Source organism: Arachis ipaensis, chromosome B01, assembly GCF_000816755.2.
Source record: "Arachis ipaensis cultivar K30076 chromosome B01, Araip1.1, whole genome shotgun sequence".
NCBI lineage: Eukaryota > Viridiplantae > Streptophyta > Magnoliopsida > Fabales > Fabaceae > Arachis > Arachis ipaensis.
The window spans coordinates 120,300,147-120,317,577 of NC_029785.2; the positions used below are offsets into that span (position 1 = coordinate 120,300,147).

The 17,431-nt window shown below is 35.7% G+C and overlaps 3 protein-coding genes across 16 annotated transcripts; 1 reads left to right on the forward strand and 2 right to left on the reverse strand.

Annotated features, from left to right (window-relative positions):
- On the reverse strand, positions 4,026 to 6,290 carry LOC107634764. Its single transcript, XM_016338190.2, has 2 exons — positions 5,846 to 6,290; positions 4,026 to 5,253 (listed from the first exon to the last, which is right to left on the reverse strand). The coding sequence occupies exons 1-2, from the start codon at positions 6,176 to 6,178 to the stop codon at positions 4,345 to 4,347; spliced, it is 1,242 nt and encodes a 413-aa protein (XP_016193676.1). The 5' UTR covers positions 6,179 to 6,290; the 3' UTR covers positions 4,026 to 4,344.
- Positions 6,382 to 9,896, forward strand: LOC107634731 (probable UDP-3-O-acylglucosamine N-acyltransferase 2, mitochondrial). Of its 13 annotated transcripts, none has more exons than XR_002363419.1 (12): positions 6,382 to 6,530; positions 7,020 to 7,201; positions 7,288 to 7,480; positions 7,559 to 7,642; positions 7,753 to 7,829; positions 8,054 to 8,103; positions 8,240 to 8,304; positions 8,443 to 8,494; positions 8,570 to 8,640; positions 8,722 to 8,858; positions 9,292 to 9,363; positions 9,481 to 9,789. XR_002363419.1 is itself a non-coding variant. In XM_021124311.1 (12 exons), exons 2-12 carry the CDS (start codon positions 7,126 to 7,128, stop codon positions 9,532 to 9,534), a joined length of 861 nt encoding a protein of 286 aa, XP_020979970.1. In that variant the 5' UTR covers positions 6,382 to 6,530; positions 7,020 to 7,125; the 3' UTR covers positions 9,535 to 9,896. The 13 variants fall into 13 exon arrangements, 10 of the variants coding, with proteins under 10 accessions (XP_020979970.1, XP_020979956.1, XP_020979967.1 ...); XR_002363426.1 differs by having other exon boundaries at positions 8,758 to 8,858; XR_002363442.1 differs by having other exon boundaries at positions 8,586 to 8,640; positions 8,792 to 8,858.
- Positions 10,704 to 11,855, reverse strand: LOC110272255. Of its 2 annotated transcripts, none has more exons than XM_021124280.1 (3): positions 11,524 to 11,855; positions 11,353 to 11,432; positions 10,704 to 11,230 (listed from the first exon to the last, which is right to left on the reverse strand). In XM_021124280.1, exons 1-3 carry the CDS (start codon positions 11,612 to 11,614, stop codon positions 10,970 to 10,972), a joined length of 432 nt encoding a protein of 143 aa, XP_020979939.1. In that variant the 5' UTR covers positions 11,615 to 11,855; the 3' UTR covers positions 10,704 to 10,969. The 2 variants fall into 2 exon arrangements, with proteins under 2 accessions (XP_020979939.1, XP_020979960.1); XM_021124301.1 differs by having other exon boundaries at positions 10,704 to 11,227; positions 11,524 to 11,848.

Genomic DNA, 17,431 nt, shown 5'->3' on the forward strand with positions numbered 1-17,431 from the left:
TACTAAAAAATAATTATATTAATAATAATAATAATAACAATAACAATAACAACATTAATAATAATAGCAACAACAGTTACAATAATCACAATAATAATAATAACAATAATAATAATATTAAAATTAACAATAACATTATCAAAATAAAAAAAAATATTTATCCATTGAGGATGATCAAGATATTCAATAATGTGTTCTTTCGGTTTGGTAAAATTACGAACCATTATTTAATCTTTTACCGTTCTTCTTCTTCTCTCCTACTTCTTCCACACTTCTTCACTTTCACTTTTTCACTTTCACCTCTTCAGCTTTTTCCTTTTACTCTCGTTTCACTCCCTTACTCCTATCTGCGTTTGGTTTTCGTTTATATAAACAAATTTATCATCTTCTATGATGCGTGTCACACATGCAGCTAAGGTGGCTGCCAAACGTAACTTCCGATTTGCTTTGGTAGGCTGACAAACGCAACCTGCGTTTTGCCTTCTCCAAAGCTGGTCAAAAGTGAAGCTGTTTTCATGCGGGGGACATAGAGCCACATTTCGTTCTTTGATTGTCTGGGCCTGCCAAACGCAGGCTGCGTTTTGCAGCGTACTCCTCTTCCTTGTTTTTCGTCCCTGTCAAAATGTTATTTGCATTTTGTGTTCTCTGACAAATGCCAGCTCTACATTTATACACAACACACTATTTATCTATTTTTTACCAATTCACCATTTTCTAATCTATTTACAAATTAATTTCTGCTAGTTTTTATTAGTGTAGTTTTAATATTTATTTTAGTTAGGGTTTGTTGTCATAAATACGGGAGCATTGTCTGTAGGGCACGTGACCAAGTAGGTACTCACGTGCAATCATCCACTGCCGTTTCAGTTCGCGTGCGGTGGGGACCTTCTCTTTCTTCTCTCTCTTCCTTCTTTTGTTTTCTGTTGCGACTTGCGGCATTCGGCGCCCCCTCTTTTCTATTTGTCATTCTGTTCCCTTCACGCCGTCGTCCCTCGTTAACTGCTGTTGCACTCGTTACCTTACCTCATCTCCTTTTTCCGCCTCAATTACCTATTATGACCTTCTTCATTCTTTCTAATTTCACACACCCACACAACACACTCACACACACTACCATGGATACTATGGGTTCTTTAAACCACAACCAGCCTCAGCTGGGATTTGAACCCGGTGCACCTTAGAGCAAGGCAAATATAATTGCCACTCAACCAAGCCTTGCGGTGCAAGAACATATGTTTCAAACTTTCAATTGATCATTGATAAGAGCCGAACAGCCAAATGACTAATCCAATGAAAGAAATACAAAAGGGCCAATAAAAACAAGTGGATCACCCCCTGTCCCAAGGGAAAAAAAATAAGTGGATCACTCGAAGAGGCAATAATTAAACCAAGACCATAACGAATTATAATAATTAAATAAGAAAAAGAAGAAAAGAATTGGGATTAAAGTTGCTGCTTTGAGGTGTGGGCACCTCGGCTGATTTTGATATGAAAGAAGGGGTTGGAGTGATAATTAATTAATGTGAGGAATATATTAATAGCGGTATAGTTTAATAGTTTATAGTTTAGGGTTGGAAAATAGGCAAGGAATGTGTTATGGGCAATTAGATTAGGAGGGATATTATGGGAAAGGAAAATTAAGTGAATACAAGCGTACGTGAAAGCACGTGGAGATGAAGAAGGTGGATGGGATTTGATGGCGGTGGCTTCTGTTTCTCTCTCTTCACTGTGTGTCGCTTTCTTTCTCGTGACGGTGTCACGTGGGGGTGGGTAAGGGACCCACCAAGATGCAACGATCAAAAAAGCAAAAACAAAAGGAAAAAAGAAAAGAAGAGAGGGAGGAGAAGGAGTAAGTTAGTGGGGGCATGTGCTCTCCTTTCTCAACTGACCTGTCGTTTATGGGTCATTCAAATCTGAAAGCGATCCAACCCACACCACTGTTCCCCCCTTCTCTCACATGACGTGGCTCACTCACGTGCCTCTTCTCCCTCACCCTTCTCTCTTCCTCTCTTTGTCGTTTACTAACACACACAGGTGCGCACCACTGGACCCACCTATGGTAGGACAAGTGTCTCCATCCACCGTGCCATTGCCACGGATTATAAATCACCAACAACGGCTAATAGTAGCACGAATTATTTCTTGTACTTGTAAAGAATGTAATTACTCAAATATGTTATTTTCGGTAAACTTGACTTATGTAATTACTACATTATATTGGGCAATATTATTATCTTATTAGCATATTCTATTCCCTCTAAGTGCCACCACCACCCTCGTGGCCCTCGCTTCCTTCCCCACTCATGTACTCCTCGTTGTTTAGAGTTGGGTATACTGATTATTATTTTGTGAAAATTCATATCTTTTTATCTAAAATTGTTAATTAAAAATTATTAGATAATCTAATATATTAGATTAAAATCCTGAGGTGACTTCAAAAGTCAAAACCATTATTATTATTATTATTATTATTATTATTCCTCTCTCTTTTGTTTACTTCATTTTTTTTGGTGTAACTTTTTTTTCACTTCATGCTACCATCAACGATCCTATTTGCCAATCTTCGTTGCTGTGTTTGTTGAATCCAAGCATGCACGTTCAAGAAAAAATCAAAGCATATAGAAAAAATCATTGTGGTGATGTGGACATACGCGTTAAAATTATCATTGGGCTATACGCTTATATTATTCGAAATAAAATAAAACAAAAATATAGGCTTTCATGTTTAAGTTATATTGTAATTTGTAACAGGTATATAACGTTGACTCCAGAAACAGCAACTATTATATGACTAGGCATATTTCAAGTGCACCATCTTATCTACAAACAAAAAGAAGTTACAACTTGCTTTCACTGTAGGCTTTCATTTTTTAAATATTATTTTTAAATCATAATAAAAAAATGGCAGCTTATTACTTCTCATTCTTTATAGTACAAAATTAGACGACATCATAGGAAATTTAGCACTAAGAACTAGCAAAAAGCCCGGTAGAAATGCATGACAGTATCACATACAAGCAACGAGAATTGAGAAGTTCCAGTGAAAAAAAAAAGAGAATTGAGAAGTTAAAGTTATATTTATTTTTTGCTTGGAGAATATCCATCACTCCATATTCAATGCATCTGCTTCGGCATATGTTTTCCTCCCAAATGTGGCAAAAGATATGGGAATTAACTATTAAGTAGGATAGAAGAGCCCAAAAGGCCTAAACAATCGATATTCCAGAATTGAACAAAGCTAGAGCCCAACAAATCGGTTCTTTTTGTTTTCCTTTTGCGTTGATGGGTCTTATTCCGCTTAACTTTCCGTTGGGCCCGTTTCTTGCACGTTGAACAGACCACACAGTGAAGCGAGCAAATTTGCAAGCTACTTCTGATGGAGACAGGAGTTTATGTCAAACAACAGTTATGTAGAATTTCAAATGTTATTAGAATATCGATGTTCTAGTATTTTTAATATCTTAATTATAAAAAATATATATAATATTCAAGGTTCAGAAAACCGGACCGGTCATCAAACCGTTCTAGTCACCGGTTTTCAGAACATTGATAATATATATTAATTAAAATAAAAAGTTAAAATTATTAGAATACCAATATTTTAAAACATTTGAAAATTTTTCTCTAACTTTTAAATAGAGTACACTTTTTACTCACTTTCTTTAAAATCCTTAAACTTATACATTCTGTGATAGATTTAGTTCACATGAAGACAATTAAAATATTTGCATTAATAATTTTGATTTTAAATTTTGATTTCTTATAATATCTCCTATTTTATCGAATTAAAAACTAATTTATCACGAATCTAAACTCTATTTAATGATTTTTTGCTAGCTAATGAATTATTGTAATACAAGATAAAATTTAAACTCTTAACACTTGTTTAAACAGACGAATAAAGTCAATAAACTATCTATCCTACAACCCAAAATGGTTAATTTGGATTTTAAATTTTTAATTTACCAACTTCGGAATCTCTAGTCTCTACAGACTCGTTGGATCATAAAACAAGCAAAAAGTCGTAAGATTTATCCTTATTTTTTTATGACTATTCTAAACCCATTCTAATACACGATCAGTACACATGGTCGAGATGTTGCAGCAATGTCTATCTAATTATTTTCCCATAATTTCATCATTTACCACTATTTGCATTTTGCACTTCCTTTAGCAGTTTGCTTCTACATAACTTGCCTCGGGATGCTGCCAAAAAATAAGGCCTGTTCCCAGCAGAAACTTCTAAACTATCAATTCTTCAATTATTGTGAATTACAATGTGCAGTTGATAAGTTTTCTGATTCTGCAAGAGGGATGATCCAATCTCACTCCCTGTAGAATGCTCTACTTTCTGTTGGTTCTTTGACGAGTCCCTTGCATCTTCTTTGCCTTCTCCAACATTTTCCAAGCCTTCTCAACATCTTTCACCCCCCTCTCATTCATTATGCCTCTAGATGAACCATCTTGGACACTCGAGTGCTGAATTCTTGGCGAAGCCACACAATCAGAATGCTGTTCGTGTGGTCCGCCACGCAAAATGGGACCAGATCCTCGGTTTACCAAAGCCATAGAATTAGAATGCTGTTCGTCTGATCTGCCATGCAAAACGGAACCAGAACACCTGTTTGCCAAAACCATAGAATTAGAATGTTGTTCATCTGATCTGCTGCGTGAAACAGAACCAGAACTGGAACCTAGGCTTCCCAAACCCATAGAATTAGAATGCTGTTTGTTGGGTCTGCCACATGAAGCAGAACCAGAATCTCGATTATGACAACCACCTATGCCACTGGTTTGAATGGAACCAGAACCGAACTTCATGGAACCACTTCTCAGTGCATTCCAATTATCACGGAGCGCTTGTATGTTACGTTGCACCTGCTGGGCATTTGACAGAGGTCTCTTTCCCCTGTATCTACTTAACCTATCAGCTGATTGAATACTAGGAGGAGGAGGGGACCGGCTTTGTTGTAAAGGACATGGTATTGCACTTATCGCCCCACTTTGCTCGACACTTCGTAGCTCTAAGTCTTCCCGCTCATTGGTCTCCCTGGCAATAGCACAGTCATAACAAAACCAATCGCCTTCAGGGACAGTGTAGCCAAGGCCAACACAGTAGGTATGAGAAGAAGCATCGCAAAGATCACAAATTAGCAGAAGATGTTCATCTGCCACACCATGACAGACAACGCATTTGGCCTCAGTATGAGAGTGAGTAGGACCGGTGCTCATATTCCCATAAGGATGATAAACCTACAACATGTAACACATCATCATTATTAAATTAACATAAGACAGTTAGTTATATTTCCCATACTATATAAATTATGCAATACACATTGTAATCACCTTTCAGATTTAGGTTAAATTCCGTTTCCGCGTTTGGTTGTGGAGGAGAGGGAAAGGCTTTTGAGAGTTTAACATGGTTCATAAGTTTATTATTCGGAGGATAATTTGGGACAAGAGGAGAAAAATAATTGATGTATCATTTGCTATTAGATCCATGAACCATGATACACTCTTCTATGTATCATCTATCTTTAACATAGATCTCATTTTCATCATGTGAAGATAAAATTTGTCATCTTCAACGTAGCAAACACCTTATTATATGCTACTAAGTTACCATTAAAATCAATATGGTAACGTACCAGTCTTATCGACTCACCACAAATACCTGGCTTTCCTGCTGCATTGTGCTCAAAACTAGGAGCATGTAAAATCATTGAAGAAACTAATCTTTATTTTTGTAATTTATCTACAATAAAGCCTTAATCTTAAATTTCCATAAGAGTAAACAATCAATTTAGACACTAAAAAAAGATTGAGAGAAAGGAATAAGGACCTGATCACGGAGAGGGACCTTAATGTCCCGAGAAGAAGAGAAGATGCCATGCTTGGGGAGCCTGCGAACGTTGGAGAATCTCCGGCGGCAGATCGGGCATCGGGATTCGTGCTTGGACCACTCCATGATGCATGCGAAGCAGAAGTAATGGCTGCAGCAGTCGATTTCTCCGGCGACAGGTGCGCCGCGCTCCGCGTAGCAGATCCCGCACCATACACCCTGGTTATCATCGTCTCCGCCACCGTCGACCTTCTTCGATGCTTCTTCGGTTTTGAGGCGTTTGTTTGGGGAGGACTCTGATTCTCCGTCGCCGTTGCTGCTTCCGCCTGACATTATTTTCCGTTGGAACTCTCCGATTCCGATGATGAGAGAAGGAGTTTCTCGAGGGTTTTGTGAATTTGAGATGTGGATGAGAATTCATCGCAACTGGGAACAAGACGGATGATGTTTTTTTGGGCGGAGGTGTTGTATTGGGCTTTTTTGTCTTGAGTTATACCGGGCTTAATGGGGATATTGAGGCCCAATTCAATACCGAAAACAAATTTTGGCCCAATACAGTCACTCTCTCACAGGGGAGGTCTCCTCTCAGCTGGTGAAAATCACTTTCACTTAAAGGGAAGCCTCACCGGTCTTCCTAAGCCTGGAGGTGGTGAGTTCGTAAACTGCTTCTTCGGCGTCGTCCACGGTAAGCTCCTCGCCTCTGACCGTCCCTGACTCCCTGAATCGTCGCCGTGGGTCATTCTCTGTTCTTTTTCTCTGTTTTGGTTTTTTTTTTTTTTTTTATGATTTGATTTATTTTATTTTAAAATTATAGGTTAAACTAAACTCAAATAAATTAGTAATCTGATTTTGTGTTATTGTTCAACTGATTGTTGATAAAATAAAATTAGTAATCAGATTTTGTGATGTTTAGTGTTCGTTGTTGATAAAATTAAATTACTAATAGTAATATGATTCTGTGATGTTGTTCATTGTTGGTTGTTGTTCATTGTTGATTGTTGATAAAATAACATTAATAATCCGATTTTGACATTTTTGTGATGTTTTTATTTTTCCATTGTTGGTTGTTGTACTCTGTCACTTACTTGTTAGTCAATTAGTTATGATTTTGATGTTTGAACTTGAATTTGTGAACGGTTTTTTTAATAATTTTATTTTATATTTAATTAAACAGGATTGATTACGGTCGACCACAGTTGGACTATGAACCAGTAATTTGACTGGTTCATGGACCGGTTTGGTTATCGCAACCTTGCTTTTGAATCACTGAAGACTTGGCCATGGCTACAAGGAGGGTACTTGTCTTTGCTTCTCGTTCTGCCTTTGCTCGTCGTTTCTCGCTAGTTCCCGCTTCAGGTGAATTTTCTACCCTTACATTTTTAGGCTTAGTTGTTTTTTTAATTGATACTCTTTTGAGTTTGTTGTATCTTTTTCAAGATCAGATAGTGGTTGTGGATTCCAAAAATGGCAAAACGGGGGTGGCATATTCCACGAGTCAGCTTCTATAGACTCCACAGCAGTTGTTGAGGTTGGCGCTGTAGTCCATTCTGAATCTGTCATCGGTGCAAATGTGCATATAGGCTCTGGAACAGTTGTTGGTCCTTCTGTTTCTATTGCTCATTCAACTATAATTGGGTACAATTGCATTCTTTTCTTTCCACTCTATCAATTTTAAAGTTCCGATATTATACAATGGGAATTTGGATTAAGCAGATGTAGATTTCAGTGTAAACAACACAAATTTGATCAATGCTCTGGTCTTGCTTATTGTATGCAGAGGCTCAAGTGCATGCTTATGTATAAACAATCACGAATATGGTTTTCTCTTTTTATCAAATTTATGTCTACTAATGCTAAATGATCTGAGTTTGCACTAATATGGTCTTGGTTCTTCCATGTTTTTTCAGGTTTAATGTGGCCCTTAGTAATTGCTGTATAGGTGATATATGTGTAATTCACAGTGGAGTCTGCATTGGTCAAGATGGTATGGGCTGGATTTCTAAGCTTACTTGTTTATTATGTCGTTTAGTATGCTTGAGCCTTGGAACATTTATAATGTGTACTTCAGATGCATCCAACTATTTGTACCAGAGGATGCTTTTTTGCATAGTATTGAATAGCTGATACATGATAAACCAATTTGGCACTTAAACATGCCTTTTGATGAATCATTTCTTGTTTGATAATCTTGATCTGTTTAACATGCAGGGTTTGGATTTTATGTGGATGGTGATGGTAATATGATAAAGAAGCCTCAGGTTGGTAAAAAGTATTGTTTTAATTTCATTTTAAACTATATATGTTGCCAGTTGCTATTTGTCCAATATGATCTACTTTTCATCTTGCTTATATTTTTCTAAACACAATGTATATTTCTTTCTTAAAATCTGTCAGAAGTTGAATGTGGTAATAGGGAACCAAGTGGAAATTGGTGCTAATACATGTATTGACCGGGGCAGGTCAGTACTTTGCTCATTTACTAGGCTTTATCATTTTCTTTTTAGCTTAATCATGTGCCAAAATATGTTATAGTATGATTATCACTTTGCATGGATTCCAGGTTTATTACTAATTTACCTTGCATTTTGCGTACGCAGCTGGAGAGATACAGTTATTGGGGACAATTCAAAGATAGATAATTTAGTTCAGGTTAGCATTTAGCCTTTGCTTAATTGCGAAAAAAGAAGGGGGCTATTTTTTCCTTTCATTCTGATTGTTCTACAGATTGGCCATAATGTAGTTATTGGGAGGAATTGTATGCTTTGTGGGCAAGTTGGGATTGCAGGTTCAGCAACGTAAGTTATCCCCCTGTTTGTTGTGCTGTTACATATGAATTTTCGATTGATCATTGATGTACTGTGCTGAATTCATGTAAGCACTAAATTCCTGCTCAATCTTTTGGGCGTCTCAAGTTTACAACATTGTGTATTTGATCGGGGTGTTCAGCATAGGAGATTATGTAACCATGGGAGGAAGGGTAGCAGTGCGAGATCATGTATCTATTGTATCTAAGGTATGCTTCTATTTGTTCATGTGATTAGTGAATGAATAAGTGTCCCTATGGTTTAGGAAAGTGATACAACAACAAACAACAACAAAGCTTTATCCCAATGGGAGGAGTTGGCTGCATGGATCAAACACACAATTGCACCCTACCATGTATTGTTGTCTGCAATAAGCTTATTTATGCTTAGATCTTTGCTGAGAAAGTAGTTATCTAAGGTTTTAAATCACTTCAAATATACCCGTGCGCTTAACTTAGCAGTTCGCATGAGGAACCACTTGCAGCCTAATGGTGTCAAATACAACCTCGGATTGCTTGTCTGCTGGCTAAATATTGAGCAAGGAACACAATTCTAAATTTGGTTACTTTTGGACTGTTTTTATTTTCTAGGAATTAAGTTGTTCGAGTTTGAAAAATATATCTGAGCATACAGCTTTTGTAGGTTCGGCTTGCTGCAACAAGCTGTGTAACCAAGGACATCAAAGAGCCTGGGGACTATGGTGGCTTTCCAGCTGTAAGGATCTTGCCTTATGGCTTTAGTCCATTTAATGCATCAATGGCAAAGTTGACAATTTGTGATGCCTATTTACTTTGAGTGGATACATGAACTACCTGCTTTGATGCTTTGCAGGTTCCAGTTCACAAATGGCGGAGACAAGTCGCCAGAAGTTCCCGACACCGGTGAAAAGGAATACTTATATTCAGCAAACTGATATTTTATATGGAGTTAGCCAAGTGTAAGTACATGGCTTAGGAAGCAACGTTAGTGCAGTATTATTCAATAGATTGTTCTCCATTAGAGAACTATTTTAGGGATTATATCCAAATATTGAATCCAATATGTATTGGCTAAAGTTTAGTTCAATAGATACCATCACATGAGTACTTACTTCAAGGGCAAAAAAGAATACATAAATACTGAATTCATTGTTGCTACCTAGTACCTACTGACTATGCCCTCAAGAAATTTATACTAAAACCAAAACACACACACTGAAGGAGATGAGATAGCACCTTGCAATTTTTGGGACCTACGCTGAGTTTGTACTTGTTTTCTTAGTCTAAAGTTTAAGCTTCCCATCACTACCAATTGGTAGATCACCCATTCACCTGCCGGGTTTAACTAATGAAACTTGACAGAAGGGAAATAATGTTTTTTGTTTATTTAGGGCGATTTCATTAATAAATAATGTTTTTTATTTATTACAGAAAAAAATCATTCAAGAATAAGTCCATCTAAAATAGGCCCCATTAATTTAATTACTAAGTATTGGTTTTTGGTCAACATAGTGAATATTTTCTTATAATTAAATACTATTTTATATAATATTAACTAAAATTATGCATACAATATTAGTATGATTTACCTTTTCCTATAGGAAGAGCAATCATTGATAATTAACTTTATGAAATCAATAGTTATTTCTAGGATTTTGCCTTAGCTACCAACCATTTAGAAAACAATACAAGAAAATAAAATTTTAAATGTTTAATCTTTTATATGAAAATATTTTTTAATACTCAATGAAGACTTTATGAGATTTTAATTTTTCGGAAAAAAATGTAAAAGATGACTTTCCTAAATATGGTTAAACCACTTGGCGTAAGACTAAAACATTTAAAAGCAAGTTGCCTATGTTACATGATATGGATATTGCAGGTGATGAGCCTTCCATTTTATAGCTCTATTGAACCACCTCTTGGACCATAACCTTTCTTACTAGCTACTATATCACTCTTATTCACTTTGAAGGATATATCATCAACTTATTACCTAAAAAGAAAATAAAGAATTTAATTGAATATTAATGTATCACAAGAAGCGCACAACTTTCATGTTGAACAGTAGTGTGATGATAAATCAAAATCAGTGATATACATCCCTCACTAATATTGAAATCTTTCTTTTACATATATTCTGTATGCATCCCAATCAACAACTAGGAAACTGACAAAAATGACTAAACCACCTAACCAAGCTTAGATAGATATACATGAGAGAATGTGTAAGCAAAAAATGCACATCCTTTATAATATATGTTCCTCAATACAGTTAGCATTGCTTCCTAGTACATACTAAGTGTGATGATGGCTTCAAAACTGGTTCATTCCTCAGTGAATCAATTATTCTTAGGAGGGTGAGGCCTTGGAACAAAATAGTCAGCGTTCAAAGGTATGAACCCATCATTTTCCTTTGTATTCAATGAATTATTTGCTTTTCCTACTACTTCTTGCTGCTGGTTATTACACTTTGCAAGTACGCAACGCTTTTTGGGCTTGATGCTTGAACTTGATAAATTTCTAGACATCATCATCTTCCTTCCGAGGATAATAAGCCTCGTACTTTTATCACTCTCACCAACTGCTGCCACACCAATCTGCTGTAGAAAATTACGCGAATTATATATTTATTTATTTATTTTTATTACGCACAAAATTCTTAATAGTTTGATTTGTGTGTTTCTAGATTAATCAGGGGCTTATTAATTACATTGCAACTTACCTCTACGTTCGGTGGGCTTCTTGCATTTTCAAGCATGCTTCCAGCGGCAACCACCAATGTCTTCTTTACTGATGACGAAACTACAACAATTGCAACATATATAGTGATGATCAAGAATAAATAAACACAAAGCAAGAGAATAATAAAATTAGGCAGTGATGACTGATGAACCTTGGTGTGCAGTTGAAAATGTGAGAGGTAGCAAAATGAATGTAATGAGGAGAATGGTAGTGAACCTTAGCGACAACATTATTGTGACCATACAGAATGAATAACAATTAAGGGTGTATCAGGCATGTATGTCGTTTTGAACAAAATAATAAGTGGAGTGTGATGAAATCTTGTTTATTTATTTATTATGGTACGGTGTCCAATATTCTTAGCTGGGTCAAAGCTTGTTAGATATCTAGCCCTTGATGATTTAACATTATATTATGCCTTTGGTGCTCGTAACTTGGGATTACTAATTTGTTAATAGCGACAACAAAGTTGAAAGGTGCATGAAATGAAGAGAGGGAGATCGTTGACGTTCATGTTCTTTTGTTGACTTCTTGAATCTTGATGATGATGTTGGTTTGAACTTTGAAGAGAAGATGAGAAATACCAAGATTTTTTTTATAGTATAAAAATAAAATATTTTATCTTCTGTTATTTTTTATAATTATTTTTATTTTTTAATATAAAAATATTAATTATTTTCTTTTACTCTAAAAATATTAACTACTAGTATTTTCTTAAGGTAAACACTCACATTCACATGCAGTTAAAAAGTTTGACATGTTTGATAAAATATCATCTAAAGATTTTCAATGGTCAAACTATATGTGAATTTTCAATTTTTTTTAAATAAAAATGGAACATATAAGAAAAAAAAGGTGTGATCGCGTGAAACGGAAGATACGACATGTTCAGCGGTTGTCGGGCGTCATCCATGCAATATTTCGTCGATCTTGGGTGTCCGGTAACTCCCACACTCCATTTCCTATGCCCTTTTTTCTATGTTTACATGTATATATAATTAATAACTAACTGAATTGAATTGTTTGTGTTAAGTATTCATTTTAAGGATTAACATAATGTATAATTTTAGGTGAGGCGTGCCTCCCTCTTTTAGGTGTCTCTGTCCAGAGAAAGGTGCTCAATTGGGGGTTAAATTAATCGTAGATAATTCTAGGGATGGGAAAAAGTGAAAACACTCTCTGGACTCTCTCGTTTCCCTTTCAATATAATGCTTTCTATTTCATAGATTTTTGAACTTGGACATGTTATGCGACCAACACGGTAATCATCACATGGATCAAATTTGCTTTATTGTATTATGTTGATATATATAGTATACTAATGAAGTTACAAGATCATCGTCTATATAGGTTTGTCACATGCATTTACATATATTTTCACATTAACACTATATGTTATTTTAATCTATGTTGGCCAGGTTTCCCATACACGTAGAGTCAAAAGGGTTGAAAGAACAGCGGGATCTTCCATGTTTCTGTTTGAAGACCGGAATTAACGAACCTTGCCATATGATTCAAATGGCCACCGAACAGTTTGTCAACAATATATATGCGTGTGTTAACAAGTATCTTTAAATAGAGAAAATAATTTTTAACATGTTTAATATTATTGAAAATTTTAATAATCTCTTATTTTGCACAAAATACTTTTTCTATTATAATATATTTCTATGTAGTATTCTTAGAATACATATCAACAAAGCATATAGTGTTTTGTACAATTTTTTCTGTTCTTGAACAAAAGAGTAACAACAAAGTAGAACATAAAAGATAATAAAGAGAAATAAAGACAAAATAGAACAATTATATTTATTTCTTTGTTATTTTTTATTTTGTCACTAAGAACTAAAAAAATAATACTACTTCATTTTTTATAACTTCTAAAAGATCTATTAATATATTTTTTCACATATAATATTTTGTTAATGTTGGTCGAAGAATTTTGACCGATTGAATCAACAGGGACGTTGCTTCGAAGAATGGGAACTGACATAGAAGATTTTGAATTTGTCTAGGTTTGTCGAGAAAAGAGGTCAACAAGTTGAATATCAAGATCGATAGTGAGTTGTGCAAAGGACAGTTACTTGGATTTGCATTTGGCAGAAACAGTTATTTTTGAACTTCTCGATGGGTGACACTTGGCAATATAGGATTGGTCATCTTGTTCTATAAAGGGATAAGTATTGTTTTGGTCCTCACGTTAAGGGTCGGAATCGAACCCGTCCCCGATGTATATTTTGATTTAAAATCATACTTAACGTTTTTTTTTGTATTAAAATCGTCCTTTTAATTTTTTTTGGACAAATATACCCTCATCACTACCAGCACAATTACATCCTCCACCACCACCACCGCCAACACCACAACCACAACCACAACCACAACCACAACCACAACCAGCAACACCAACACCAACACCAACACCAACACCACCACTACCACCACAACCAGCACCACAGCCAGCACCACCACAATCACCACCACCACCACCAAGAACACCAAACAACAGCAATAACACCAAACAACACCAAACCACACCAAACAAAAAGCAGAAACAGAAACAGAAAGCAAAGCCACCACCAACACCAACACCAACAACACCACCACCACCAAGAACACGAAAAACAGAAAGCAAAAAAAAAACAGAAAGCAAGAAAGCAGAACGGCGGTGATGGGCTTCTGCTCAGTGGGCTCGACGGCAACGGCCATGGAAGCTTCTCGGACGGCGATAGAGGCGCGAACGGCAGTGATGGGCTTCTGCTCAGTGGGCTCGACGGCGGCGCAGCGAGGACGACGACGACTGGGTGGCGCGATCCTCCTCCTCGCGGCTCTCTCTCTTCGTTGTTGACTTGCGATGGCGGCTCGTCTCACCGTGTTTTCTTTTATTTTTTTTTAAATTTTATAATTTTTTATTATAGGGGTAGTTTAGGAATAAATTAAAAAATTTTATTAGAAAGGACGATTTTAAATTTAAATACGATTTTAAGGATGATTTTAAATCAAAATATACATCAGGGACGGATTCGATTCCGACCCCTCAACGTGAGGGACCAAAACAATACTTATCCCTTCTATAAATTAAGAAGGTTCGGTAGCATCAAGCGGTTGGAATTCGTCTTCAGAAAGTACTCTCATACACTCACATCCCAATGACTTTCTGAGTCTGCTTCGAGTTCATTTTCTATAGGATTCCTTCTATGTCTTTACTTTTTATTTAAATTTTTTGTAATTTTCTTTTCTGCAATTTATCTTTCCTTTACAAATTCTTTTTCTCTTTTCTTTAAATTCTTATATTGTCTTTTAAATTTAAAGTCCTTCGATTGCGTTAGAGGCATTTTATTACTTTCTTTAAATTTGAAGTCATTTACTTGTTTCTTCTGTAATTTCAAATTCAAGTAATTCAATTTCAATTTACTTTTCAAAGTTTTTTCTTTCTTTTACTTGTTCAAATGGAGTTTTTGGTGCAATTTTGGAAACTGGTATCCATAGGAGAGAAGTAGGTTTCGCTCCTAGGCCATAAATATCGAACCAGTCCAGATTTGCTAAAAATTTGCATAACAATTTGGCATGTCCAGTGGGACAATTTTTTTTTATAAAATCGTGTCAAAAATTGTTATAGTGGACTCATTTAGTGCATGCAACTTTGAAGTAGAAAGATTCTTAATATGACTAAAGAAAATTCAAATAGTAATTTGGAATCTTCGAATAATAATGTTCCTATTGTTGTAGCCCAAACTTCTGCAAGTTTGATATCAAATGCAGAAGGGGTCATTCAAAATCCCATTTCTAGGGAAAATGATGCGGTTAATAATGCAACTGCTAGAGAAAATAGGCGTAGTCCATGTCCTAGAATTTCTCCAGCTCTGGTGCAACCGCCAGTAATCGTAAGTTGGTCTCCTTTTGGTCTTCCTCCCGGTTACACTCCACCTACAGACAATTTTGCACCCCCAGTCCAATTTGAGAATGTGACAAATGCAGTTAATGACCATCTTAGTTTTTCTCATTCTGAAATGAATCGAGAGTATCATGCTGGTTCAACTTCAAATAATTCGGGGTCTATGGCTGCTTTTCAACAACATATTGATGAAACCCATCACGACTTGGTCAATTTATTAACTCAACAAATGACTACCATTCTAAATATAATAATAGCCAATAATAAAACTAAGTATGAGCGTTTGGCTAGACAAGTTGAACAAATTGCTCAAATTGTTGATTATAATAAAGTTCAACCCCATAATCAAAATTTCGGAATGAATCCCAAAAATTTGGGTCTCAATCAAGGGAAATACATGTTAATCCCAATGAAAATGAGGTTGTGCCTCATATAGTTCAACGCAATCAGAATGATGTGTTGAACAAGATACGCACAAATCAGCGTGGAGATCATTATCAAAGGACTAGAATTGTCAAAAATATGCTCAATCGTGTAGGTATTAATGTGGAATTTATTAACCGACCTTATTTTATGTCGACTTTTCTTGTTGAAGTCCTAACAGCTGAAGTGCCAAGAGGTGTAAAGAATTCTAAGATTGTTACTAAGTTTGCTGGAGAAGTGAGAGAATCAACTATTGAGCATATTTCTTGATACATGGTCAAATTAGGGAATTTGGCGAATGATGAAAATTTAAAAATAAAGTTCTTTCCTTATTTTTTAACAAAAAATGTTGTTACTTGGTTTTCGAACTTAAGGCCTAATTTGATTTTAACATGGGCACAATTAGAAAATGCTTTCCATACCCAATTTTATAGGGGAGAATTGAATGTCATCATAACTGACTTGGTTGCTATCAAGCGTGACATAAACGATTCGATTGATGATTTCATGATTCGATTCAAACGCATGTAATCGTTGCTATATGTCATTGTCCGAGAGCGAGGTAGTCAAGATTGAAACCATTGGTTTGGTTTTTTATATGCCTAAAAAATTGTTGAATGTTCATATTCCCGATCTGGCTCATTTGGCTGAGAGAGTTTGACAAGTTGAGTTGCTTAAAAAGGAAAAAAAAAGAAGCATTTAAAAATGAAAAGAAGTCTAAGAATTATAAATCTCTTGCTCGATAAGAAAATGTTTCTTACGCTGATATGGAGATTTCAAGTGAAGATTATGAAAATGAATATTTCGAAGTCAATTTGGCTGAATTGAAAAAAAGGGCCACCTTATGTGTGTTCTTCTTTAAAGAAAGTTTCAAATATTGATAAAGTTAATGAAATAAAGCATAAAGGTGGTAAGAAGTATAGTTTTGATATCTTAAAGTCGGAACAAATTTTTGATGTGTTGCAATTTTTGATGTGTTGCTTAAAGACAAACGGTTGGTTTTACTTGAGGAAAAAATTTTACCCTTAATTAAAGATTTGAAAGGAAAATTTTTTTGTAAGTTTCATCAAGCAACTAGCCATTTGACTAATAATTGTATTGGTTTCATGGATTTGATTCAAGAAGCGATCATGGAAGGAAGGTTAAAATTCGATGAAGGAAGAAAAGATATGAAGGTTGATGTTGATCCCTTCGATACGGTTGCGAATTTTGCTAAGCCTCAATTTTTCGGAGTGAATATGGTTGGTTTCACTTCTTTTGAATTTGATACCATCTTGGGTGACTTTGAGGCAAATGTCTCACAAGTATATCCCAAATTAGAAGATGGCTTGCTAGATTTCTTGATGCACCATAAGCTGAAAGACAAGGACATGTCTTTATGTCCCAGGTGCCATGATGTTTTTGATGCAGAAGATGCTACAATATTCAAAAAGGAAAGAATGAAAAAGGAGTTGGCTCATAAAGGAGCAAGTCTGTCAGAGGTATCCTTTTCGACGACAGGAAGGACAAAGTTCTCGAAATCCTCAAGAGAACTATTCCCCTTTGTTTAATTGCTCTCAAGCAATTGTTGCTCAGTGGATTAAGAACTGTCATGAGTTTTGTAATTGCGAAGTACAAGAATATCGACAACGTCAGGCTCAAAGGGGCTATTGAGGATTTAATCGGGGTCCTTACCCATATCCTCGAGGAAAAACAAGAGAAAATTGAGGCGGAAGATATTTTTGATGAGTTGCATTAGGGA